This window comes from Lepidothrix coronata, unplaced genomic scaffold (assembly GCF_001604755.1).
Source record: "Lepidothrix coronata isolate B3197 unplaced genomic scaffold, Lepidothrix_coronata-1.0 Scaffold25, whole genome shotgun sequence".
Lineage (NCBI taxonomy): Eukaryota > Metazoa > Chordata > Aves > Passeriformes > Pipridae > Lepidothrix > Lepidothrix coronata.
In genome coordinates, this window is record NW_016690205.1 from 4,275,503 (window position 1) to 4,300,920 (window position 25,418).

The 25,418-nt window shown below is 39.5% G+C and overlaps 1 protein-coding gene across 2 annotated transcripts in view; it reads right to left on the minus strand.

Moving 5' to 3' along the window:
• Window positions 1-6,296: 6,296 nt before the first annotated feature.
• ADAM12 (ADAM metallopeptidase domain 12) overlaps window positions 6,297-25,418 on the minus strand; it is a 182,026-nt gene continuing 162,904 nt past the window's right edge. Inside the window, exons 15-23 of one of the 2 annotated variants that reach the window (XM_017809137.1) lie at window positions 22,512-22,620; window positions 22,210-22,408; window positions 19,572-19,649; window positions 16,875-16,983; window positions 14,092-14,227; window positions 13,370-13,478; window positions 12,624-12,806; window positions 8,359-8,480; window positions 6,297-7,512 (exon numbers count right to left, since the gene is read on the minus strand). In XM_017809137.1, coding sequence (XP_017664626.1) covers window positions 7,452-7,512; window positions 8,359-8,480; window positions 12,624-12,806; window positions 13,370-13,478; window positions 14,092-14,227; window positions 16,875-16,983; window positions 19,572-19,649; window positions 22,210-22,408; window positions 22,512-22,620 — 1,106 coding nt within the window. In that variant the 3' untranslated portion in view covers window positions 6,297-7,451. Of the gene's footprint in view, window positions 7,513-8,275; window positions 8,481-12,623; window positions 12,807-13,369; window positions 13,479-14,091; window positions 14,228-16,874; window positions 16,984-19,571; window positions 19,650-22,209; window positions 22,409-22,511; window positions 22,621-25,418 lie in introns of those variants that run through there. The other variant, XM_017809136.1, reaches the window with a different exon arrangement.

Sequence of the window (25,418 nt, forward strand, 5' to 3'; positions counted from 1 at the left end):
CTACGCCCTGTTCCCAAACTTTACAGTGTGCAATTGCCTTCTGCACAGTCCTTCCACTGTGAAAATGTAGTGCAATTTGTATTAAAATATAAATATTCCTCACCAGTCTATAGGACTTACCCACCATTTCTCTCTTCCTGTGTTATCAGCATGGCCTCCTATTAAAAATGAGTTGATATAAAAATATAGTTTTCAGACAGAAGTCTGAAAAGATCATCTATATCAGATTAGTTCCTAAGTAATTAATTAGTAGTAGTAGCATAATAATACTAGGATATTTGTTTTCTAGCTGCTGGAATAACTGAGGATAAACTGCTGTTAAAAATCAGACAGCTAAGGTTAAATGTAGCTATCACTCCCTTTTTATAGAGAAAAGGATTATTCTGTCCTTTTTACCAGTATCATAATGGGCTCCTGGAAGACTGGAAACTTTCACATGAATAATCTCTCTCTAGAGATTTTCTGATTCTGTGTTTACTTTTTTGAATGTATTTCCTTCTCCATTTGTTATGATTTTGGTTTGTTTGGAGATTGGTCAATTTGTTGGAGTCAAGAAGAAAAACCTATGAGAAAAACTGCTATTTCCCAGCTCAGAGGTGGGTGCCTCAGATGGTTTTTCCTACTAAGAGAGTGAAAATATGAACACTGGATCTCAGTTAGATGCTGTAACTTGCCTGTTTTACCTCTATTATTCAGATTTCTGGGTCCTTGGCACTCTAAATTATGGAACTGAGCCTCCTCCTCAGCGGGTTCTCCTGTATTTTAGTGGATCTATGGGGTTTACAGACTCTGTTTTCTTATAGCAAAACCCTCTTGCAGGCAGAGTTAGATGTAAAAAATTCAAATTAACACACACACTTTTTGGCATTCCCCTGAGGATATTACTAACTGTCTTTAAGCTACTGGAAATTAAACACTGAATTATTTTTTTGCTTCTCTACTGCTTCCCTCTCTTCTTCAAGACCTCTTTTGCTTTCATGACTGCCTTTTTGGTAAATAGAAAATTAGCATTTCTTACCCAACCTTGTTAATACTCATCTTTAAATTTTCCAAGGAGATGCTTCTTTATTTCCAATCACGGGCTGCTTGTGCAGCAAATTTAGTTTCAGCTCTAGAAGTGAAGAATATGTTCAAGGTGTTTAGGCACCCAACATTCTTACAGAAAATTAGGCTAAAATTGGTGTATTTTTGTAAGTATATATATATATATACATGTATATTAGTTTTTGGGTTTTAGAATTAAAAAATAATTTACAACTTTAATAGTAAAGTAATCTGATATAAATGATCTGAGATATTTTCAGACCTATTTCTGGAAATGGTACTTTTATGTCAACTCATTTTTAGTAGGAGGCCATGTTGATAACACAGGAAGAGAGAAATGGTGGGTAATTCCTATGCACTGGTGAGGAATATTTGTATTTTAACACAAATTGCATAAAATTTTCACAATGGGAGGACTATATAGAAGGTAATTGAAAACTGTAAAGTTTGGGAACAGGGTGCAGGAATTATATGTTGCCTCATCTTAACAGCAGCTTGTGTTTGATGGCTGCCTGCACGTTACAGCATGAAATATGTACAGACTGGGATTGAATTTTAATTTTTTTTTAAATACATTGTAATTCTTTCCACTTTGGAAAATGAAATGTTATAGTGCTGCCATAGTACTTGCTTTGCTTTGCAATGGCCATCAAATGTGGCACCCAAGGACCAGACCTACGGGGGCACCTGTATGTCAAAACATAAAGTGAAAGGTGTCCCTGCCCATGGCAGGGGTTGGAACAAGATGGACTTTAAAGGTCCCTTTCAACCCAAACCATTCTATGATTCTACAACTTGCTTGAACACTTTGCAAGAAGAAAACCTCTAAAATCGTCTCAGACACATTTTACTTTACTGGGGAATGTGCTGCAATCTCCTTGTGATATTACTTTGCTATCTACCTCTTATGTATAGATGGCTTTAGCAAACAGGAGGACCATTTTTCTAGGCTATGCTTTCATCTGTTCCTTTTGTTTGAGTAATTTTTAAAGCAGAAAACATTTCTCACATTCCCTCTACTTTGGGGTAGCCTCTGCAAGGAAGGCTGTTAACTCAGCATTTTAGAAACAGCAACCAAAACCTTCCAAAGAAGCACAACGAGTTGTGGAGCCCAGTTTTCTTTTAATTCTTCTTTATGTGATGCAGACTTCAAACTGGAGCAGTTTAGGAAGTTTTCAGAGAAACCTGGAGGTGGACAAAGGGGGGTGATTTCACCAGGGTAGGAAATGGGAGGAAACAGGTCAGGAGGATGGGAGTGAGACCAGGAACTGAGAGACTTCTGCCTGAAAACTGGGAAAGGCAGGCAAAGAGGCTGGGACTGGGGCCTGGAGGTCAGGAGGGAGATGAAAAAGTCAGTCTGGCTGTGATGGGGACAAAAATCAGGATTCAGTGGTCTGCTTGCAGCAATCCTCTGGGATGCTGATCATCAAATACATGCTTTCTCTTCTACCCACTGCTGCTTCTGGAAGCCCATTACTGCTGCTGGGGATTACAAAAAAAAAGGTGGAAAAGAGTCTGGGATGGCAGGCCAGGTTGTATGAGACTTGGAGCAATCTGGGGTAGTGGCAGGGAGGTGGAACTAGGTGATCTTTTAGGTCCCTTCCAACCCAAACCATTCTGTGATTCTATGCCATAAGGTATAATTTCTATGGTTTAGGTGTTTAAAAAGGTAGTCTTAGATGTCTTATATCGACTAACATCAAGATTGCAAAGTCAAGTATTGAGAAATGCAAAATTAAAGCTGCTTTAAAAACAAACAAAAAACAACACTCCAAATCAGTCCTCTTCTCCAAATCAAGTATAATCTAATATACTGCATAACCAGGCATTTATTTTCTCCCCACAGGGTCATTCACACATAAAGAATGTAAAATAAAGGTAGCAGTAAGTACATATTGCTTACATTTTCTGCAGTGCAAAGGGTCTGCAGGTAATGACTCCCCTACTCTTGCAAATTTGCCCAAACCTGCAGGGCAGAGAAGTGGGAGCTTTATAAATTTGCTGGCATGTGGGACTGTAGCTAATGCAAGGCCATTCAGTGCCAGTCACTTAAAATCTTGAAGTGACCTGTGGAGTGCACTTGCCCAAAGCCACTTCTGGCCCATGGAGAGGCAGGGGAGAGACTTCTGTAGTGCTGAATTTCTGCTCTGTAATCCCTCCCACAGAGCTGCTGTGTGAGACTTTCTGTTTAATGGCACTCACTTCATACTCTGGGTTTACTACACCCTCTCTGTGCTCAGCTTTTGGTGCTTTCAGTTTGCAGGAGAGCCAGTGCAGCTAATGGCTTTTTTCCTCAGTGAGATGCTTTTCCTGGTTTAATTATACTCCTTTGATTTACCAAGCTTCTCCTTTTCCAATTCTGTTTAATAGAAGGAAAATATTCTGGAAATACCTACAGATAGAACCATCAGCAACATGCCAATGAAAGGCACAGAAAAAGGCAATCTATGGGACAGAATTTTTAGTTTTTGCTACATGTTCTTGGAGCAGGGAGGATGTGCATGCAGAAAGATGCCGTTCCCTCTTTGCAAGTTGGATTTCTTGTTAGGCAACTTTGGCAGAGTTAGAAATTTGGGTAAGTAACCATTTGGGTAATTACATAGGCTAAACACCAAATATAATTAGTAATACATTTATTGAGACATAGAACTTGAGAATGAGCAGATTTTTTGTTGCATTTACCAGACTCTATTTCCTGGAAGATCCTACTAGAAGTGCACATGTAACTTAAAACCTTCTGTGTTGGCAAAAAAACCCACCTCTAATTCCTTCTTTCAGGGAAGAATTCTTTCCCAATATCCAACCTAAACCTCTCCTGGCCCAACTTGAGACCATTTCCTCTTGTGCTGTCACTTGTTCCCTGGGAGAAGAGCCTGACCCCCACCTGGCTGCACCCTCCTGTCAGGCTTTTAATTTCTCTCTCTTTTAAATATTATATGACAATATAATTACAGTTGCCTGTAATTTATTGGGCATCTTTTAAGTTTTGGCAACATATGGTATGGTTATATGGAAGGATGGTCTCTGTGCATGGTGAGTTTTAGCTTTGCTGAGTTTAGAAAATTATATTTTGTGGAATGCTTGGAAGACAGATAAAGAATGAACTTGCTTGCTGCTACATGGTAATTTATAGTTAAATTAAAAAAGGATCGGAAGTTAATACAAGAGAATATTGTGTACTCAAATGATCAGAAAAATCAGAATTGAAATGAGGGGAAAAAGCTCTGTATCTCTTTCTTCTCTGAGCTTTTGAAAAGGTTTTTAAAATATTCCACGAAATTAAAAAAAAAATAAATCCTGCTACTCTGATAATTGTTAGCTTTTAAAAATGATCTAGGAATACTAAACCCAAGCGATTTGATGAGGAGAAAGATGGTAAATATGCAATTTTCTTTTTGTTTGCTGCTTATTTATTCCTTTTCTTTGGTGTTTTGTACTTCCTGTTCTATTGACTAGCATAATGGCAGCAGTGCTTTAGGGAGAGCACACTCTGTTCCTGCCTTGCCTCTGGAAAAGGAGCTTGGTTGTAGCAGTTCCCAAGGTAGGAGGCTGGAATATGTGTGTGGAAGAAGAAAGAAAGGAAGAATAAGCATAAAATGTCTCTCCCATGAAGATAAATTGAGCACTATAAAATACTGAGGGTTTAAAGGTTGATGTATCTTAAGTATTAAAGGTGATTTTAGAAGTTAAAGTTTGCTGAGCATGGAGGTAGAGGAATTTATTATGACAGGACTGAAAGCCTGTGCTGACACAGATACTACAGATCCACACAATGAGTATCACAGGTAGAATTTCACATCCTGGTGTATCCCACCCTAATTCGTTTGCTTAAACTGTCCTTAAGAACGTAAAACCATTCGTCAGTGGAATTTTACATGGCATCTGCATGTCTAATCATAAAGACAATAATTTGGTGCAAAACCCATCACCTACTCATACTGCTACTTGTAAAACTGTCCAAAGCAGAAGAAGCATTTGATGGTTTTTTTGGTGTCAGCCAACTTGTGTCATGTATCTTTCATCGTCCCCTCCCACCCCAAGCTGCACATCCTTTTCTGCTGGTAGTGTTTTTCATCCTAATATGTATAAATATATATGCATATGGTGCTAATTGGAAGGATTCCAGGTTATCTGGCTGTCCTATACATTGCACCTGCATGTCTGTTTTGCCAGGAAATAAATCAGACTGTACTAGGCCAGTAAGTACTTTTTGTTGGTGTCAAGTAATGCTCATTTTCACAGGATGTTTGAATTTTGCTACCCTTGTTTCAGATAAGGAATTAGGATTTTTTTTTTTCCAACCACTAGAAATCTTTAGGTTTAGCTGTGTCTAAGATTAGATAAGAACCCTGGTAGATAATACATTCTTATAGTCATGTGCTTTTAACTGGAAGATGAAATTCCTTTTCACTGGATACCTGTGTTTCAGCTGCTTGTTTTAGAGAAGTGTTAATAGTTAATAAATTTAACACATGACTCAGTGTTGATAAGATGGCTGCTTGCATGACAGGGACAGGGTGCCTTGCAAGGATATTTTTATTTTCTAAACTTGTAAGATTGCCCAGGTGAGTCATGTTGAAGTTTATGCACGTGCTAAGTCCTACCTAAGTGGCTGCCATCAAATTCGAGTGTTAGAACTTCTGATGCTGATAGTACAAACTTTTAGTTTTAATTTCACCACCTCCTTTCACTCCTCACAGTTTCATATTATGGTTTTCAGCAGGTAGCAAAAGTTTTCTGATACAGCACCGTGACTTGTCCTTCTAAAAATGGGAGTATTCAACTGGGCAAACTGAGATCATGTGGCTGCTTCAAATGGAGACATCCCCTCACTCCCCCACTTTAGATATAAAGAAGAAATTAGTGTTTTAAATCCAAAAAAAGTACATAAAAAGCATCCTTTTGGTTTCACCTTCATTGCTGATCCTGGGATGTTTGCATCCTGCTGTCTTGGTGATTCTCTATACATTAAGCCTCCTTGTTGCTATTAAGAGTTGGTTTTAAGAATTGAAACACTTTTGTGAAGCATTTCCTTTGTTATTCAGCAACAAACTAAGCTGGGGTTTATTTTGGCTTGTTTAGTTTCTCAATAAACATGAGGGTTATGTTGCTGCAGTGGGGAATAACTGGGAAAATGAAATACAATTACACTTACTGAATGGAGATACAAGTTTCTGTCAATGCTTTTATTTTTGCTTAAAGAAACAAAAACTACAAGCAATGAGGAAACCAACCTATATAAGGCAATAGTTCCTTCTCCCTCTGTTTCAACTGATATTTGAAAATTGTTGTTGTCCCAACATAGGTGAAACAACTGTGTTCAGCAGTGCTACTGAGAAGGTACAGAAGAGATCAGCTGTAATGCTGCCAACAAAGTAGAGATGAATTACTTTCTTCCATGTCTTAGGATAACCAAAATACACATTTTGATTCAAGAATTAAGAAACCCAGAGCAACACTGTAGAAGTTAAATACAAAACAGTAGTAAATATGCAAAATACAGTTGATAAGCAGAGCGGTGAGGCAAAAGAAATAAGTATAATAGTTGAGTCTTAAAATGTAATTCTTTGTAATGCTTGGCTTCCCCCCATGCCTGTAATGTGCTGTCAGTCTGATCAGGACAGTGATGCAACAGAGATGGTTGAACTGAATCAGCAAAGCATCAGAAAGGAGATGACAGTGGGAGGCCTGATATCTGCATTAATATGTACTAACCATGTGGTGTTTGAGGAAAATGAGGTTAAAAAAAATACAGTTTTCTGATATACAGTACTTTTTCAGTGAGAGAACTTGTGAATACATTCTCTTTCAGCACAGATTTCTTCACGATTTCAAACAGTAACATGAAATTACAGTACAGAGTGATCCTTTGGCTAAGTACATGTTACATTTCTTTGTGCAGATATCAGGCATTTCACTGTGTTCCAGGACAGATTTTTCCTTTGTACCCTGACATATTTATTGCAAAGTTTGTTCTGAATCACTGAGATGGAGTTGGTTACACATTTGATTTATCTTGTGAGTATCAACACTCCTCAAAGAATAGACCAAAACTAAAAAACCTACATAGGACCAATAGAGCAGAATTATTCAAGTTCAGTGAAATATTACAAAAAAAAAGGCTTCCTTCTTAGGAAAACTCAGCTATGGTAAAAATATCTATTACAGTGCACCGCACTGTAATAAATATTCAACATAAATTAATAATTTACAAGTACCTGAGCAAGTATACAGAGCACCATAGCACAGCACAGCACCAAAGGCAGTAGCTCAGAATTCTTAAAAATAATGCTGTTTTAAACATTAAAAATTCTAAGTATTGTCATAGAAATGAACTCCAGCTGGAGTTGAAAGATAGTGCAAACGTCTGTCTTCACTTTTTAAAACAAAGGTGTCAGGTTTTCCAGTCACTTCACATCCACAGCGTTGCTGGACCTGGATACCTGTGGTGGATGTCTGGGAGCAGGTCTGTTGGAAAGAAAGAAAATAGCAAATTATGTTACTTAAACTCTTTATTTCTTTGGGTGCTCATCAATTTTATACCTGTTCAAAAATGCTGCTTAATGTTGTAGAATACCAGTTGGTCTCCAAAAGTTGTAGTAGTCAGCTTAAAATGTTATTACTTTCAGAATATCTTACTGAAATGGACAGCCAGTAAGTCAAAGTCCCTTCTTGCAGTTTTTTTGCTAGAAATATTAGGAAACTGTATTGATTCTATTTTTAATGTTTCTAATTAAGTAGAATTCCTGTAGCTTAAAACACCTCTTTTATCTTCCTTGGAGCTCACTTTATTCAAATGAAAGTGAAGAATATTGGGGAAGAAAACACCATTGACTATGCTTATAGTTATTCTACTTCCTGATTTTTGTTTTTTTTAACATACTTTATATTTTTTAAGTGTACAATTTGTGTGCTTTCTGAACATTTTGGATATTATTTTCAGATGACAGAGATTGGAAATGTGTGAACAGGAAATTGCTTCTGTTGGTGGTTGATCTTAGCAGCGTTCAGTTCTCAGTGGAATTCTGTCGAGGGTCTGAAAAGGACTTTTTGGGGAGTTATTGTATTTATTGGTGAGTTTTTGTTAACATACAGTTGGGTGCTTACAGTTAGACCATCACAGGTGGTATAAATTCTCATATTTATGGAGGTCAGAGCAACTGTGCTGCCGCACTCCCAGTGGGAACAACATGCTTTTGTATAAGCAAACAGAAAATGGTTGCTGTGTGGCTCTGAGCAATAATTACTTAAGACATTTTAGACATGTCTTTGAATGAAGTGCTGTAAATCAAGGTATTCATGAGGAGGACTGACCTTGCAGGAGTGACTTGAGGCAGAGCCTTTGTGTGTCCAGGCACGGCTGTGCAGGAGCTGCGTGCTCTGGTCAGAGGGTCTGCTGGGAGAGGCTTCCGAGGAGGGCTGGGCTTGGGGAGGTCCTGTTATAAAACAAGGTCGTGTTAGTTCTCAGAACTGACAGAACACCCTTAACACAGCAACAACTGAGACAAACTCATAGAGTAACAGACTGGTTTGGGTTGGAAGCAACCTTAAAGATCATCATCAAGGACACCTTCCACTAGCCCAGGTTGCTCCAAGCCCCATCCAACCTGGCCTTGGACACTTCCAGGGATGGGGCAGCCACAGCTTCTCTGGGCAACCTGTGCCAGGGCCTCACCACCCTCACAGTGCCTCAACCCCACTGTCCAAATGAACCTCAACTGAAGATTATTTTGAAACAGCTGTGACAATATATCTTTAAATGAGTAAACCATGACTTATATTAATAAGTGGGCACTTATGTTTTAAAACAAATGTTTATCAATATATTTTAAGGATTTTGTTTCTTTTGATTCTTTAGAAATACAGGGTGCCTCTCTCCTGGGGTCAATGATTAATTGGTGGTAAAAGAAAACAACGACGATTAAATATATAACTTTGTAAAAGTAGTTGTATAAGAAGATGGAAATACTAGAAATCACTTTAAAATGGAAATTCAGATGACCAGAAAAACAAACTACTCCAGTCTGGTTTGGATTGGTAGCATCTGTGGAATTTTTTTTTTAGAGATGCTGCTGTGCTTTCATTCTGTGGAATTAAAGGCTTCATTAATAAAGAACAGAAGTCATCTGCTGTCAGATGACTCTTCTGGGTGGTCCTTGAAGCCCTGCAAACATGGTAACATGTCTATTTGTGGTCTTCATTATGAAGAGCTGGGACAGATTAAGTGGCTCACTCAGGGCACACAAAAACTCTCCAATATATCCCCAAACTCACTTCAGATCTTTCTACTATTTGAGCTGCATAGCTGCGCTTTTTCCAAGGAATTTTATTCTTTATTTTTAGTTTGCCGTAATTATCATTAGTAAAATTAACCAAAAGGAAATAGGCAGAGCTTAAAAGCATAATCTTGTTAAAGATCCCCTGCAAAATGTAATCAAAACAAGCGATCAGAGCACCAATGGCTCATGAATAAAGTACTCTTCATTATTTGTTTTGAGCATCCCTTTTTTTTTTTTCTTACTTTTCTTGGCAAATGTTTGCTGTTTCAAGAAGGAAATGCAGGTTGACTATCCACAGGCATTTTCATAAGGAAGAAAACACGTGAGCTCAATAAATCTCATATACAGGTAATTTCAAATTTGCTACATTTTAAATTGTGTATAATGTCCATCCTCTTTTCACTCTCTGTATAACTGTTACTAGTACTTGAGTGAGTACAGGAGAGTCTTTTATATTCTTTGTGTGCCCCAGGAGAATCCAAACTCATACAGCTTTGTATGTTAACATGTGTGGGAACCCGCTGGAGCCTTTCAAGACCATGGCTGTGGTTCCCTGCTCCACCTCTCTCCTTTCTCCAAGCCCATTTCCCCCCCTACAGAGCTTCAGCCCTTCAATACAAAGAGTTTGGGGATGGATTTCTTTGTCCAGTCTTATACTGAGAACTTGACATGTCATGCACTCGGTCTCTGTTTTTGGGGAAGTGCTGTTTTAAATATTGCCATGAAAAAGGTAATTTTCATATTGAGCAGCTACAAAGATATCAGGTGCATGAAATTTCTATTCTTCTTTTCACTGATTTTTAAATAAGCAACTGGAAGAATGTTCTTGCCTGACATGCAGTGGGTGAGAAGGGGGGTATTCCTCAATCTGTTTAGGTGGGAACTTAATTTATGTAAGCCCTCAGTGCCTGAAGCCAGGCTGAGGTATCACAGGAGAGCTATTCCCAGGGGTGACTGTGGCAGAAGGAGCAGAAGCTGAGCCCAGCTCAGTTTTACTGAAGGAAAAGTAAAAACACAAAGCTGTATTTCCTGCAATTAGGGATGAGCTGTAAAATATGAGATATATTTTGGTAAGGAGATGATGACAGTATCAGAGGCAGCAACTGAATGCTAAGAGTAACAAAACCAAGAGGAAGAGATCAAATCCAAGGCCTGGACTGAACCCATGGTTAGGATAAACCTGCACCTTCAGTGGTGCTGTGCTGATTTATATTGACTGTGAATCTGGCCTGTAAATGAAGTATATCTGCCTTGCAAGAGCATCTAAAAGAAGAAAAAGCTGTTTATCAGTCCAAAGTTTGTTAAACATGAAACTTGGCAACAGCTCATTTGCTAAAGAATTTTTTGGGTTTTGTTTGTTTGGGGGGTTTTGTGGTGTCTTTTAACTATTTTACTTACATCTGAAAGGAAATGTTATGTCAAAATAGTAATTTTAAAATTCACTAATTTCTGTCTCAACCATTAGCGGGGAAAAGAGTTGTCTCAGAGTCTACTGAGGATGTGGTGCCTCAGCTCTCCACTGCTCCAAGCCCAGAGGCACAAGGAAGCAGCTCATGTTTAAATGCACCTCTCGGAAGGGAGAAGCAGGAGGAGGCAGCTGTGGAGCCATAGAAGCTGTGAATGGGTTTTTGGATGCTCTTCTTCAGCACCATCCTGCAGAACTGAGCATCTGGAGGACATTATGAATATAGCAATGATTTTTAAAGTGCTTCCTCTTGATGACCTGGTGGATATGCTTCCAAGAGAGTGCTGAAGCAATACATTCATTAGTATCTATAGATATTATCCAAAGCTATTCTTAAGCTAATTTACTTCTTCCAGGATTTGAAGGAGTAAAATCATTCACCTCAGAATAAAAGATTTTCTGTGATATAAAAAGTAGCTGTTTCTGGCAATGTTGAGATTATGGAGAATGTTAAAGAGGTAAGAAAGTGAACCATTGGAGCTAAAGACAAGTAAGAGAAACCAATACTATTTCAGATTTCCTATAAAACTGATTTTAGAAAGAATCAGTATTTCCCATTCCCCTGAAAAGGGAAAGGGCTAGCAGGATGGACAAGAGAAAGAAAAAAAGTTTAAATATTTTGAAAGGAATTAATAAACTGGCCACAGTTGTAAAATTTGGTCTAACTTGAGTGATTAAATATCCAGATTTAGAGAAAATCAAAACTAGATACATTTTATTTGCTGTCTCAATATGTAAGCAGCCTGCCATGGAGCTCAGTGCTGCCTCACAGAATCACAGAGTGGTTTGAATTGGGAGGGATCTTAAAGCCCATCTGATTCCAACTCCCTGCCATAGGCAGGGACACCTTCCACTATCCCAGGTTGCTCCAAGCCCCATCCAATCATGCCTTCCAGGGATGGGGCAACCACAGTTCTCTGGGCAACCTGTCTTACCCCTCTTTGTTTCTCTGTTATTTTTCCAACCACTTTTCAAATCACTTCAGCACTGAATCTCACAGCCAAATCCTCCCATCAATCACTGGGAAAGTGTCTCAGAGCAGCTCACAGGAGATAGCCTGGTGTTAACAACATTCACTTCATTTTAACCTTGTACCATATCCAGAATAGCACAATGTCTACAAAACAGAAATTGCTGGGTGCCTGGTTCCTTTGCTAGGAAACAGTCAGGCTACAAATGTGACCAAAAGAGAGCAGCCATTGACAAGAAAAGGGACTATTTAATGTAGACAACTGCACAGACAACTTCATGTCCCCTGACTACCGCCCTCAGATGCATCTTACTCAACGAAAAAAAAAAAAAAAGGTTTCCCATCTCTATTTAAACACTGCAATGAAAGGTGTGTCTGCGTGAAATAGTGAGGGTAATTATCAGCCTTCTCTTCAGATCTGTGCTCTGGGAAAACAGAATGCAGTTCATGCAGCCCTTGGCAGAGCAGAAGCACACCAAGCTAGTACACCTCTTGCTCTTGCACATCACATCTGCAACCTGCCTTCCTAAACTCTGTCAACTGTATTTGGCACCTTGGTAACAAACTGTACAGTTTCCCCTCTGGTTGGGCAGCTGGGGAGATGAGCCTGCATTTCCCTGTAATATGGAGATTGCTTGCATTGTTGTGTCTTTGGAGTGGTGAAAAGAGAGTTCAGGATTCTAAATTTTAAGCTCACAACCCCAGCCATAAAGAAACATATCTACACCTCATTTCTAAACTCCTACAAAGCATAAAGGAAATACTGTGGGAAAAGGGCAGCATGAAAGATGAGTAAACACTTCACTTCTCACCACATGCAGATACTCACACAGTAAATACTAAATAGAAGAAAAACAGTGCTTACCTGGGAGAACCTCAGTGAAGGGTTGGCTGGCAAGGGTCTTTCAGGCCCAGCTTGGTGGCCTGGCAGCTGGGGAAGGGGTGGTAGGACTCGCTGTGGTGTTTTTAGTTGTGGCAAATCGTGTGTCTTCACAGGGTTGCTGATGTCGATGATCTGATAGGGCAGAGGCCGTCTGGGGCCATCTCTCTGTGGAAAAACATCCAGACAAAAGTTATAAACTTCAAGAGCTGACATAGAATCATGGAACGGTTTGGGTTGGAAGTGACCTTAAGGTTCATCTCATTCCACCCCCTGCCATGGGCAGGGACACCTTCCACCAGACCAGGTTGCTCCAAGCCCCGTCCAGCCTGGCCTATTGCTACTTTAAAATTCATGTTATTCCCTAGCTTTTCTCTTCTAGCCTGTTTTTATCCATCTTTAATATCTCTGCAACCAGAGAAGCAATTAACAGCTTCCAGAGTCCTATTCAACCACTAACCCTCCCCCGTCCAGATGTTCTGGTGTAAGAACTGGCTCTATCCTGTTCACAAAGCTGTTCCTTGCCTGCACTTGCACTGGTCTTAAACTTGGAAGCCATAAATGAATTTTGAAGCCTACATCTTCTCCCATTTTATTACTGTTAGCTCTACATGATATTAAGTCCATGTAATAATTTTATTATATTAAAGAAGTTAAATGAGATACAAAATATATATTCCTGCCCCGCCCCCTTCCCTCCTCGGCCTTTTTTAAACTATTTAGGGACTCACTTTTTGTATGGTTGTATTTTGTGGCTTCGTGGTGAGATTTTTACTAATAGCTGTGGTATGTACATGATTAGGCTCAGATGAACTGGAAGGTCTTGCTGGACTCACAGACCTGCAATGCAAACATTTATTTGTTGAACCCAACATTCTGTTTTATAACACCTATATTTTTTTAAACAGTAGCTTCTTTTCAGAATGAGATTTTGCAAGGACTTTCTGACTTGTTATAGTAAACAAGGAAAGTAAAAATTGTCTAGTGCTCCTGCAAGAATAAAAATAAATATTGATTTTTTGGAAACCAGTAGTCTGTTAAATTAGCTTCTGCAATCTGTGGAAATGCAGCTTTGTAACACCCACGAGACTATTCTAATGAATCTAACATTTAAACAGTAATGACCTCAAATATAAAAGTTTCAGCTCATTCCAATGAGTTTAGATAAAAGGCCACACAATGTAATGAAACTATTTCAAGCAAATGAAAATAAAGGCAATACTTCCATCACTGCTGGATTTTTTATCCCAAAAGGAAAGGGATATATTCAAACCAATACCTACATTATTTACTGGCTATCAATGAAATTAAACTAACCCGGGGAAAATGTTGCTGTTAATCCTTGTTGAATGTTTTTGTCAAGGCTGGCTCTCTCTAACATATTCACACTGCTGTGTTTATTTGTTCTTTTCCCTGAGATCTATTAAAGTATAATTATGGAAAATGATCTTACCTTAATTTCTCTATTGTTGTCTTCTTACTTGTAAACAACCATCTCATGAAAGTCTTCCTTTTCAGGTACATGATTGATCCAGCAAAGAGAAGGCACAGGATGGTTATCAACACTCCTATGGTCAAACTCTTATTATCTGCAACAAAGCACATGGAAAAAACTTCCTTCAAGATCCATCTTTACCAAAATATGTTGTGGATGTGGAGCAGGAAAGCCCTGTATGACCTGGCCTGGCTTTCTTTCTCACCCCAGCAAAGCAGGTGGGGTGAATAAATTGTAAATTAAGGACTAATCAACTCATTTGTTCTAGTCTGATGCTTGAATTATGGCCTGGTTTAAAATTGTTTCTTTAATATTGGGGGAAAATGGGTTAAAATATGACTTTGTAGGTCCTTTCCCACTATTCTTCTCTTTTCTCTCTTTTCTTCTCTCTTCTCTTTTCTCTCTTCTCTCTTCTCTCTAGGTCTAAACATGAATACCTCATTGTATTCTCTCTCTCTGCACCTATGTTCAGATCCTGACACCCATCAGATGATTGTGGATATGCAATGCCAACTGGAATTTTCTTCCTGCTGCCAGGGTGAGAGGGGTACAGAGGCTGAGAGGGAGGGAAAAGGATCAGAAATTGGTTTGGTAACGTTCAGACTTTCATGTATTCCATCCCTCAGACACAAGCAGCGATCTAGCTCCTTTATTAAGAGATTTTAGGGGTTTAATTGTGCTTTAACACCAGGCAAACAGTCTGAAATCTGCACAGCTGGGGCTCAGCCCAGATGCTGTTGAATCAAACGTGGAGGCAAGCGAGGAGCTGAAGGAAAGCCTTCGGCTCTCAGAAGGATGCTCTGCCTAGTGAGGGGCTGCAGCCTGCTGGACTTGCTCCAGTTTGCAGAGTGCTTTAAGATGCTTTAAGTACCTTGCTGGGACCTAAATGAGGCACAACAGTGAGATGAACCCTGCCTAGATGACTTGCAGCTGGAAGGAAGCCTTACTTTTAGGAAGAGGTGAGCGGCAGCTCTGATGTGATATGATCATTGCCTGGAGGAGAGGATGTTGTGATTCTTCAGGACTGCTGACCTGAAAAATGCACACTCCCACAGTAGGAGAAACTTCTTTAATCTTTGCTCTGGTAACCTATCATCACTGGCTCTGGCTTATCCCAACTGATTCCCAGCCAGCTGGCTCCCATCCACTGGCCTGAACTCACTGGGATGCTGGGGAACAGTCAGCACTGACTGAGATGTGGGGCTTGATGGGGACCTTACAAAACTGCAGAATTCTAGAATCTTTAAGGATGGAAAACACCTCTAATATCATCAAATCCAATCATCTAATGATAAAAATAATAAATCCCGAATAATAAACACCTCACTGAGCTAAGAGGATGTAATTTAAATTAATTCCCTTCTCTACCTAACAGTTAAATATTTAAGGCTTCTTCGTAAGAAAAATGCAGTGTCAAACACATTGGTTTATTATAAGTCAGCTGGGCAAAATCCAAGTGCCAACTGCAGAAAATTCCTCTGGAAATTTCCATTTTTTTTATTCACTGTATTATTAAATATAGCACTCTCTTTGGAGAAAAATGGTGAAACTAAAACACTATATTAAACCAATGTTAAAACAATTTTCTGTAAAACTGAAGTGTTGGCTTCCAAAACACAAAATTCAAGAATTATCAAAGCATAAAATGTTAGAAGTATCAAAGATATATATTTGTCTTCTCCAGTGACTTAGTTTTCAGGTAAGCTGAAAAAGGACTATAATGCTTTAAAGAATACCTTAAAAGGAAACATTCAACACAAATAATGACATTTATTCAGTGCCTGACCATGGTTTCTTCGCTATCATTTAAAAAAAAAGAATGTTTCAATAGTGAAATCATAATGTGAAGCTTTGTCATGGAAATGACCATGGCGTCATAAATCCAGTATTACAACTCACTGCAGCAGCTGGTATGTAGAAGAGAGAATCCATTTTGGTTTAGAATAGTATTATTCATATGAAAACAGACCTTATTTTCCATCAAGTTTTAGTTTATATATGTATATGTGAATAGATTGCTTGTCCTGTCACGTACTCAGTCATAAATCAGAAACATCCCCATGGAAATCACCAAAGTTACAGCACTCCAGGGAAAAACTGGCATGTGATTATCAAATCCCATAAACTTAGCAATGTGTAGAAATAATGCTTTCTGAGGTTGGCCAAAGAGAAGTAAGATATTATAACCAGTGTTCTGCAGACCCAACAAGGGGAAATTGGAATAAAAATTATAGAAAATAATAATTTTGCATTTATAGTCTTTGCAATACCCACTCTTCATTAGGCACATAGCTAAGGGATTCCCATCTCTGGTGGAGAACACCAGAGCTTGGCATGTCTCAAGGTGAATCCAGGAGTACTGCAATGTTCATCTGCCATGGCAACAGGATCAGCTCAAGTGTGGGAGTCAGCTCCTCATCCTCAGCTTCAATCAATACCACTTCCTACTTACTGCAGTCAGCTACTAAACTTGACCATGTATCTTGAAAAAAATAAAAAGAAATGCAAAGAAACTATTCTGCCAGGACTATTCTGCCTTTAGTTATGCAAGAAAATTGATGCTCTCAGCCTGCCTTGGCTTTGCTTCCTAAATTCCCAAGCTGATGGCAAAGCACTTGGACGAAGCCATTTGATTTACTGACTTATTTCCCGATCTTGCAAGTTCGTTGCTTACAAGGTGACACTTTGTATTTCCATTCTTTCTCATGGAAACACCAGGTAAAACCTGGATTAGCACTGACCTGCCTGTCTGATGGGTCCACTGTCCACGCTGCCACCAAAGCCTGGCCTGTCACAGAACGGGGGGGCCCAGTCGGCCTCGCAGTGACAGTTCTTCTTGTTGTTGCAGACCTGCAAAACAAGACAAATGGCTGAACATCAAAAGGATTACCCCTCACATCTGAGAGCAGCCCTGGATGACAAGGGCTTCTAATCAGACAGTGACAGGAATAAAACTTGCAGAAGAAAAGATCTGTGCTGGTATCTGGCTGCTGGCATGACTAAGGTGGGATGGAGCAACTCAGCACGGAGCAACAGGGATCCTAAACAACGTTATTTATTTGGCAGGTAATCGTTGGAGTTGCCCCAGCTGACAACATCAATAATATCAGGATAATCAGACACCTCTGAAATCTTATTCTTTCTTTGCTTCCAGCAGCATTATCTACCTTCTAACTTCTGTTAAACTAAATTTCTTCTGCCTCCACAGTAGCAGGAGTCTCCCCATGGTGTTGAGGCTGTAAAGCTGTGTCAGCCCACTTCTATCCTATCCTAGGGCTTGCAACTAGCCTGTGTTCTGATTTTTCCACTGCTCCAAGATGAACTAGTTGTGAAACTGGGATCAGAGCTGAGGAAACCCTCAGGGAGCTTTGATATCACACCTGCACTGTCTCTAAAGATAATGTCCACCCTGTTCTGGTGGTTTTAATCTGAGTTAAGAAACAGTTTGCAAGACCTGATCTATCAAATGCCCCCTGCAGAATAAGAGAGCTCCAGAAGACTGGAGCCCATCACTAACATCGGCCTGTTCCCACTGCACGGAGCAGACAGAGCCAGTAGAGTCATGGATTTTTCCTCAGGAGGTCCCACAGTCCAAATGCTTCTTATTTCCTTTTGCTACCACCCAAGGAGTGGCTGTGTGGTTAATATAGAGGGTGAAGTTCTGTGCTGAATTGTCAGAATACATACAATCATGGAATTGTTTAGGTTGGAAAAGCCCTCTAAGATCACTGAGTCCAATCATTAACCACTAACCCCTGTCCTCAAGTGCCACATCCTCACAGCTTTTAAATCCCTCCAGGGATGGGGACTCCACCACTGCCCTGGGCAGCTGTGCCAGGGCTGGACAACCCTTTGGGTGAAGAAATTTTCCCCAATATCCAATCTAAACCTCACTGGCACAGCTTCAGACTGTTTCCCCCTGTCCTGTCCCTTGTTCCCTGGGAGCAAAGCCCAACTTCCCTCCCGGCTCCCCCCTCCTGTCAGGGAGTTGCAGAGCCAGAAGGTCCCCCCTGAGCCTCCTTTTCTCCAGGCTGACCCTCCCAGCTCCTTCAGCTGCTCCTGGTGCTCCAGACCCTTCCCCAGCTCTGTTCCCATCTCTGGACACGCTCCAGCCCCTCAGAGGCTTTCTTGCAGTGGGGGGCCTAAAACTGAACACTGAGATGTCACAGTCACCTGTAGATGATCAAATTGTTTTTAAAATGAAGTTTTTTGGCTTAAGGCTCATTGTTAATATGGCCCTTTATTCTGTGCTAACCCTGATCATCTCTGATCTACAACTACCATGGAGAACCCATAGAACAGATTCATAAATGGGTTTCTCAGTAAGACACAAATCAGTTCAAAGGAGTTTGGGTTATTCTGAATATGCACTTTTCTGGCCAGGTCAGCTGGCAGGCTCTCAGAAACACTATTCTGGCTGTGTCTGCAGAGTAATGAAATATCATTCACAGAGCCCAGACTGGCTGTGGTCATGTAAAATTAAAAAATAAATGATTTACTTTTCAAAGACAAGAAGATAATTAAAATTATACTTTGTTAAGCTTTTTTTTTTTTTTTAATTAAAGCACTACAGGAGTTCTCATTTAAAATTCCACAAGGTCATTTTTTGCCACTCAGGAGGCACCAGAGAATTTCCACTGTACAGATTTAAAGATGCCAATCCAAGCTGCTGCTCATTTGAGCTCAATGATAACAGGCAGCACCATCAACACTGCTCAGTTTGTCAAATTCAGAGGGATAAAACAGGTTAAAGCAAATTCAGATTCTTTTTCAGGAGAGGACAGTGAATTTCCACAGCTCTTCCAATGTGGTTGCCACAGCTTTTCACAGAAACAAACAGCTCATCAGCAAATCAAGGTTAATAAGGCATAGCTTGACATAATTAACATTATCATAATATAAACTGGGTTTCAAAACACTAATGTTATTAAATGATATCATCAGATTTTTCATCCTGCACCACTTTCATGCCATGAAACTCATCAATAAGGTTTCTCTTTATTTTAATACTTTTGGAATGCTTTTAATACATTTGAAAATGCTTTTTCATTTGCCTCTCAATTCAAATACGTCAAATGCTCAATTCAAAAATTTTAATTTCTTTGTATCTATGGAGAAACTGGTTTTTTTAACTATTAATGGGAATTCTTAATGATGAAAGGTTAGACTTAAAATTGCTTTGAAGATGACAACATTCCTTTGTACCACAGACTCTTAATTAAGGACAAGATAATTGCTGCCTGATAAATATTTCTTTGTCAAATAAAAATAATTTCAGATAAGGGACAGTAAAAACAGAAATACATAATAAAAAATTACTGCACCGACTTTGACTTATCAATTACAAACCATGATAGATCCCAAAGCTATAACATAAAGTGAATTCTTGTCCAATAGTTATTGACTGATTATAAAAACAGTGTTTTTATAATGCTTACTCCACGTCCATGGCACTTTGTCGCACATTTGTGGACCCCAAAAACACTCGTGTTCTGGCACCGGCGATTGAGGCAAATCTGCAGAATAAGGGAAAAGAGTTTTAACAGGGCTGATGCTCCCAAGGCTTCCTGTCCCTCTCTGCTCACCCTTCAAGGCTTCTTTAGCAGTCAAAGATTTCCCAGTACTCATATATATATATATATATATATATATATATATAATTACATTGATACAAAGATAAGGACACCAAGATTAGGTGTCTTCTTCTTCTCAGCCCTTTTAAATCCAAATCTGTGAAAGTTGAATTTTGCTCTCACCAGCATGCTGGCCAAGCCTGACTTTCCCACAGAGCTCCTATTTGGTTGGTATGCTGAGCTTGTGCAAGTAAACCCTCATAACTTCACTGGAGTGGAACTAGTGCTGAGCCCCTGGGGTCTGGGAGGTTTTAAAGCCAATTTAAAAACCAGTAATTTGCATGTTTTCGGGACTAGGAATGCACTGAGCAGGATTCTTCCAGGTACCTGATCTGTCTGAATTTGTGTCTTCACAGCAGCAGGTAATTCCTCAAGGAAAGCTTCAGGTCTCCTCATGGTGTAAATTATCATAGTTCTGTTTACAGCAAAATGTTTTTCATGCTAGTACAGAACCTGGACCCAGGGCAGCCTGAATATTTCAGTGAGTTCATTGACATATATATGGGCTCATCACTGTTCTTCAGGAAAACTGAGACCTTTCGAAAAGTTTTTCCAAGTTAAACAATTTTTTTTGTGTCAAAAGTGAGCCAACCATATTCAAAGGCTAATGACCTAAATGGAAATGGAAGCAAACAAATAGCATATGCAAAGTAAAGTAAAGAAGTAAACAAATAGCATATGCAAAGGAATAAAACTCAATATTTTTTTGTTTTTCAGACATTACAGGTAAACTTTACTCTGTTAATAGAGCTGAAAATTGAAGTGCAGCAAGATGAGTGCCATCTAATAATGCCATCAAACAACCAAACAACTGATGAGGATGTTAGCAGTGAGAAGTTATCCTAATCAAAACTGGAAAAGGAAGATATTAGGACTGGAATAACTGTTCCTATTCTATGTCAACAACAACTACAACAACAACAACAAAAGTCAAACCCCCGCCACTGCACAATTTTGCTACTGTTTTACTGCAGTGCAGTTCAGTAGTACTAGAAGTCAGTCACAATAATTAGCATTAAGCAGGGAATAGTGTCGAAGGAGGCGACAGGGATGCTTAATCAGGGCACTTATCCCCTGGGGAGAAGGAAAAATGGAAAGGAAATTAGAGTGAATTGGCATCAACATGCACGCAGGGAGAGAATATGGTCTGATTACAGCAGCATTCACAATTCAAATATTCACAGTGCAGCAGCTCACAGAATTCTGATCACATTAAAATGGCTGCATTTCAAATTGTGGATCCCCAGCTTAGAAAACCCAAGAATATTTGAATTCATATTCTTAATCCATAATACAAATGCACTAATGTCCTCAAAGTAAAACATACAATTTCGTAAGTATTAGCCTGTGTGTTCTATAGTGTGTATGTGTATGATTAGATAGATTAGAAAGATTAAATACTCATTATCAAAACATAATGGGGTGCTTTCCCAGTGCTGAGTTTTCTTCAAAAAGGCATTTTGTAACAGATTGACTTAGAAATATTGTAAGGGTTGTTTTCTGTAACAGAACTGTAGTTTCACGAGGGATGTATTTCAAACCAGTTCCCAGTGCAGGGTGATAATCCAAAGTAATTCAAAAGCATTCAGAAATTTAGAGGCTTACTTGAATTTACCACAAATTATCAAAGGACTTGTTTTTTTTTCCTTTTTGCAAACAGTCCACTGAGGGTATGGAAACCTCCTTCATTTCAATAGTTCTTGGACTTCTTTCCATTCCTCCCCCGCTGTAAACTCATGGCTGTCTCCCATCTTTCTCAGTTCCTTTTCTCACAAAAGCAAAACTCAGCCATATGAAATCTGGACTATATTCATAGTGGATAATTCACTAAGTTTGCAAAATAAGATTGCAAAAATCAGTTTTGGTGCCTTGAGCATCAATGGCTTTATGTTTTTCTATGACAGAGATAATTTTTCCTGCATTAAAATAAAAGTAATGGGGAGCCATAATCAGCACACAAAATGTACTTTGAAACCTAAAGTGAGGTTAATGACAATTTTGCAATGCCAGGGACACTGGGAAGGTGAATACATTGAACTCACAAATTCATTAGTAAGCCTGTAATGTATTTCGTTGTACTGATTTTGCAGAAAACCTCAAGTCTATATGGACAGATACTTGGGAATGTCCTCAAACGGAATCACAGAATGGTTTGGGTTGGAAGAGACCTTGAAGATCATCTAATTCCAACCCTCCTGCCATGGGCAGGAACATTTTCTACTAGACCAGGTTGCTCAGGTTGCTCAGAGTTGCATCTGCAAATCTATAATCCAGAACAGTGTCCAACAGAAGAGATTAAGAACTGACTCAGTCTGAGTTTGAGAAACAATTATTTTGTGGGGAAAAAAAAAAAAAACAAAGAAAAAAGATGTCAGTTTAGTACAAAATACTTGGCGGCATGAGGGTGATGTTCTCCTCGTCTGGGAGTATTTCAGAATCTTACTTTTCCGTCTTCACACTTGGTTCCTGCCAGTACAAGACCAGGATCAGGCATGTCATCACCCAAATACACGTGGGTACCACGACAGAGGATCTTGCCACCTTCCTGAAGCGGGATATTGGTTTCTATGGAAACAGCGTTGGTACCGATCACAGGTCGGTTTGCTCCTCCTTGACACTGGATTTTTCCACATTTGGCATCCCTGATGGGAATTAAACAAAACCAAAGATCAGGCAGATAATTTTCAATGGCACAAGCCCTCTCCCAGCACCATCTGTTCCTGTGGCTGTAGGGAGGGACCCTACCTGGGTTCACATTTAGCAAAGGAGCTCTTGGAGTCTTTCCCGCAGTTGCCGTAAGGATCGCCGGCAGAATTGACTCTCTCGAAGCAGATCCCAGGAGCAGGTTTCGCACCTGAAACAAAACCTAATCAGAACTTTCATCTCATACAAGGTGTTCCTAATAATTTCCTTTGAGCTCCTCTGATGCTTTAGGGGAAGGTGGGATGTGAGCTGCATGCTGATGAAGCCCAACAAAACAGTCGTGCTGGATCAGCATGCTAATGGAAGAGCTTGGATGTGTGGGATTTCCACTGTGATTTGTCTCTCTTGGCAATGCTGAGAGCAACACACAATGCAGAACTCTTTCAGGATTTCTTGAGGTGATATCCCTCTTGTGAATCCTCCTAGGACACAAAAACCTTTAGGAGATGCCAAATCTTGCTTGGTGAAGACAGAGAAAGGACAACTGGTGAGTTAACTCCCTTCTTTTTACAGGAGTCCATATGGTTTTGGTGAGACCCCAAAGAAAATTCTTTTCAAGAAAGGCCTGTTTAAGTGCAGTTCAGAATAAGAAAACTAGAAAAAAAAATCCAGTTGTAAACTAGAGTGCTGTGTGTCTGTAAAGATCTGGTGACATGAGAAAGGGAAATACTCTGCTGCTAACTGAGGGTAGTGGATTGAGGAGGGGAAGGGAACCCATTCCCACCTTAATCCTCAGGACATCCACTCCTAAGAGGAAAGACTGACTTGAAAGAAGGGCCATTTCTACCATGGTGGTACAAGCAGGCATCTGGGAAGACAGGCAGCATCTGGTTCTTATCTACTGTGGCCTTTTATGATGGAGACATATCCTAATGGCAAAGGAACTTCCCTGGTGGGAGTAGGGCTGGAAATGTCTGTGCAGGCAGATTACTCATCTCTACATTTTAGAAGTTAAAGGTTACTAATAGAACATCTCTTCTAATGTTTTATACAGACAATCTGCTGACCATTTTCCCCCAGATTATGAGCAACTATGGAATATCTCGTAGGGGAAGATGGATGCCTTCATCTGGAATGTCAAAGAGGTGGAGGATCTGCTCCCCTGCTGCAACAATTAATTAGTCCATGCATGAGTATTTAATCCCTTTGTTCTGCTCTGAAGTGTGGCTTTTATTTCCAGTCAATAATTGCTGCTCTTTGCAAGATTAAGAGGCCCCTTTTTTAGGGCTTTTTACTACTCCATATTTTCTTTCTGTGAAGACAATTAACAGCATAATCAGGTCATTCCCAACATTTCAACTGTTCCAACAGGGAGTCTGGCTCTGAGGAGACAAGGTGTTAAGGAGATACACTGGCTAAAACTCTGACCAGAGATCTGCTAGCTGCATTTTTGTACTTCTGACAGATCAGCCAAACTAAAACAAAAAGAACTTGGCAGCAAATAACGTGATGGCCTAAAGGCTGAGAATACACCATTTCTACAGTGTTCCTGGTCTTTAACACAGACAGAACATCTGGTAGAATCTTCCTTTTTGTCAAATGTTTTGAGCCACTTCCAAATGTGTATGCCTCTAACTGTGGGTAAAACATAGCATTTATTTAAGCCATCCTGAAGATTTCATTAGAAAGCCTTAAAAAAACCCAATCCTCTATTTTTTTAAAAAACGGGTCAGATTCCTAGAGAAGAAAATACATATATGATTGTAAAACTTCCAGTCAGTGTGGATCTTTTCACTAATAACTCAGAGATTAAAACTTAATTAACTATCTGCATTTCACAGTCAGAAGCTTGACTAATACTATATATTGCTGAACAGCAATTTAAAGCTATTAAGAACAAAATATTAAAAGTTGGAGAGGCTTAAGACAGCACTCTCTTTTTTACAGACTTTAACTGGAAAACTCAGAAAGAAAGGCACAGAAGGAACAGAATATGAGCTGTTGGTTCCCTGGAGAGAAGGACAAGAGCTTGAAATTCTTTGCAAGATTACGATCAAGCTTGCTGAGTTCAGAATATTTTTTCAAATCTGGAACTATTAAAGGGGACTCACGCAGGATTCTTTAAATTCTTTTCATAAAACTACAAGCAATAATCAAAAAATCAACAAAAGCATCCAGACAAGGCACTGTGCAAAAAGCAAAAGTCAAATTTCCATTTTCAGCATGTAGATTCCTCCTCATCTTTCCAGGGCAAATATCAACTATTCAGCTTGAGATAAACATTAACATGTGCATATACTATGCTGGCTTTGGGAGGGAAGGGAAAAAACATGCTGTGAGCTAGAGGCCAAGTAAAACTCCTTTTTCTAAAACCAAAAAATCAAAATGAAATGAAAATCAAAATGAATGCTCATGTTCCGTGCTTTGACTGCAAGGGACATAAAGGCTTATTTTAAAAACGGTGTTATAAGGAGAAAGGGCTCACTGAAATACTGAGAGAGTTTCAGGTATTTATCTTCCTCTTTCACCTGGTTAAACTTTTTTGCATGGTTGATTTTTTTTTAATGTAGAAGTCAAGTGTTCTACAGATGATGGAGAGCAGCCTGCTCTCTTCCTGCAGGAATAGAAGCACATCTGCAGCATCCTTGCAGGGCTCAGGCAGCGAGTTTTAACTCCAACCAATAACACTAGACAAGAAAAAAGATCTCATGGAGTACAAAAAAACTCTCCCCTGCCAGGCTCAGAGCAGTGTGTGTGTGAAAACACCTGGTACCCAATGATGATCTGTGACTTGGAAACCAAAATCCAGCCTCAATTTTTATCTGGTTTCAAACTAACACATGCTGGTGCTTGGGATTCAGATGGCTGTTCCCTCTCCCGGCTGGCTTCTCATAATATTTGGACTTTTTATAGATGAAAACATATCAGAGTGTAAGATACTGAACAGATGGAGCCACCAAGTTAAAAGGAGGTTTTCAGAGGGTGCTTAAGGAAGGGAATTGTAATGTT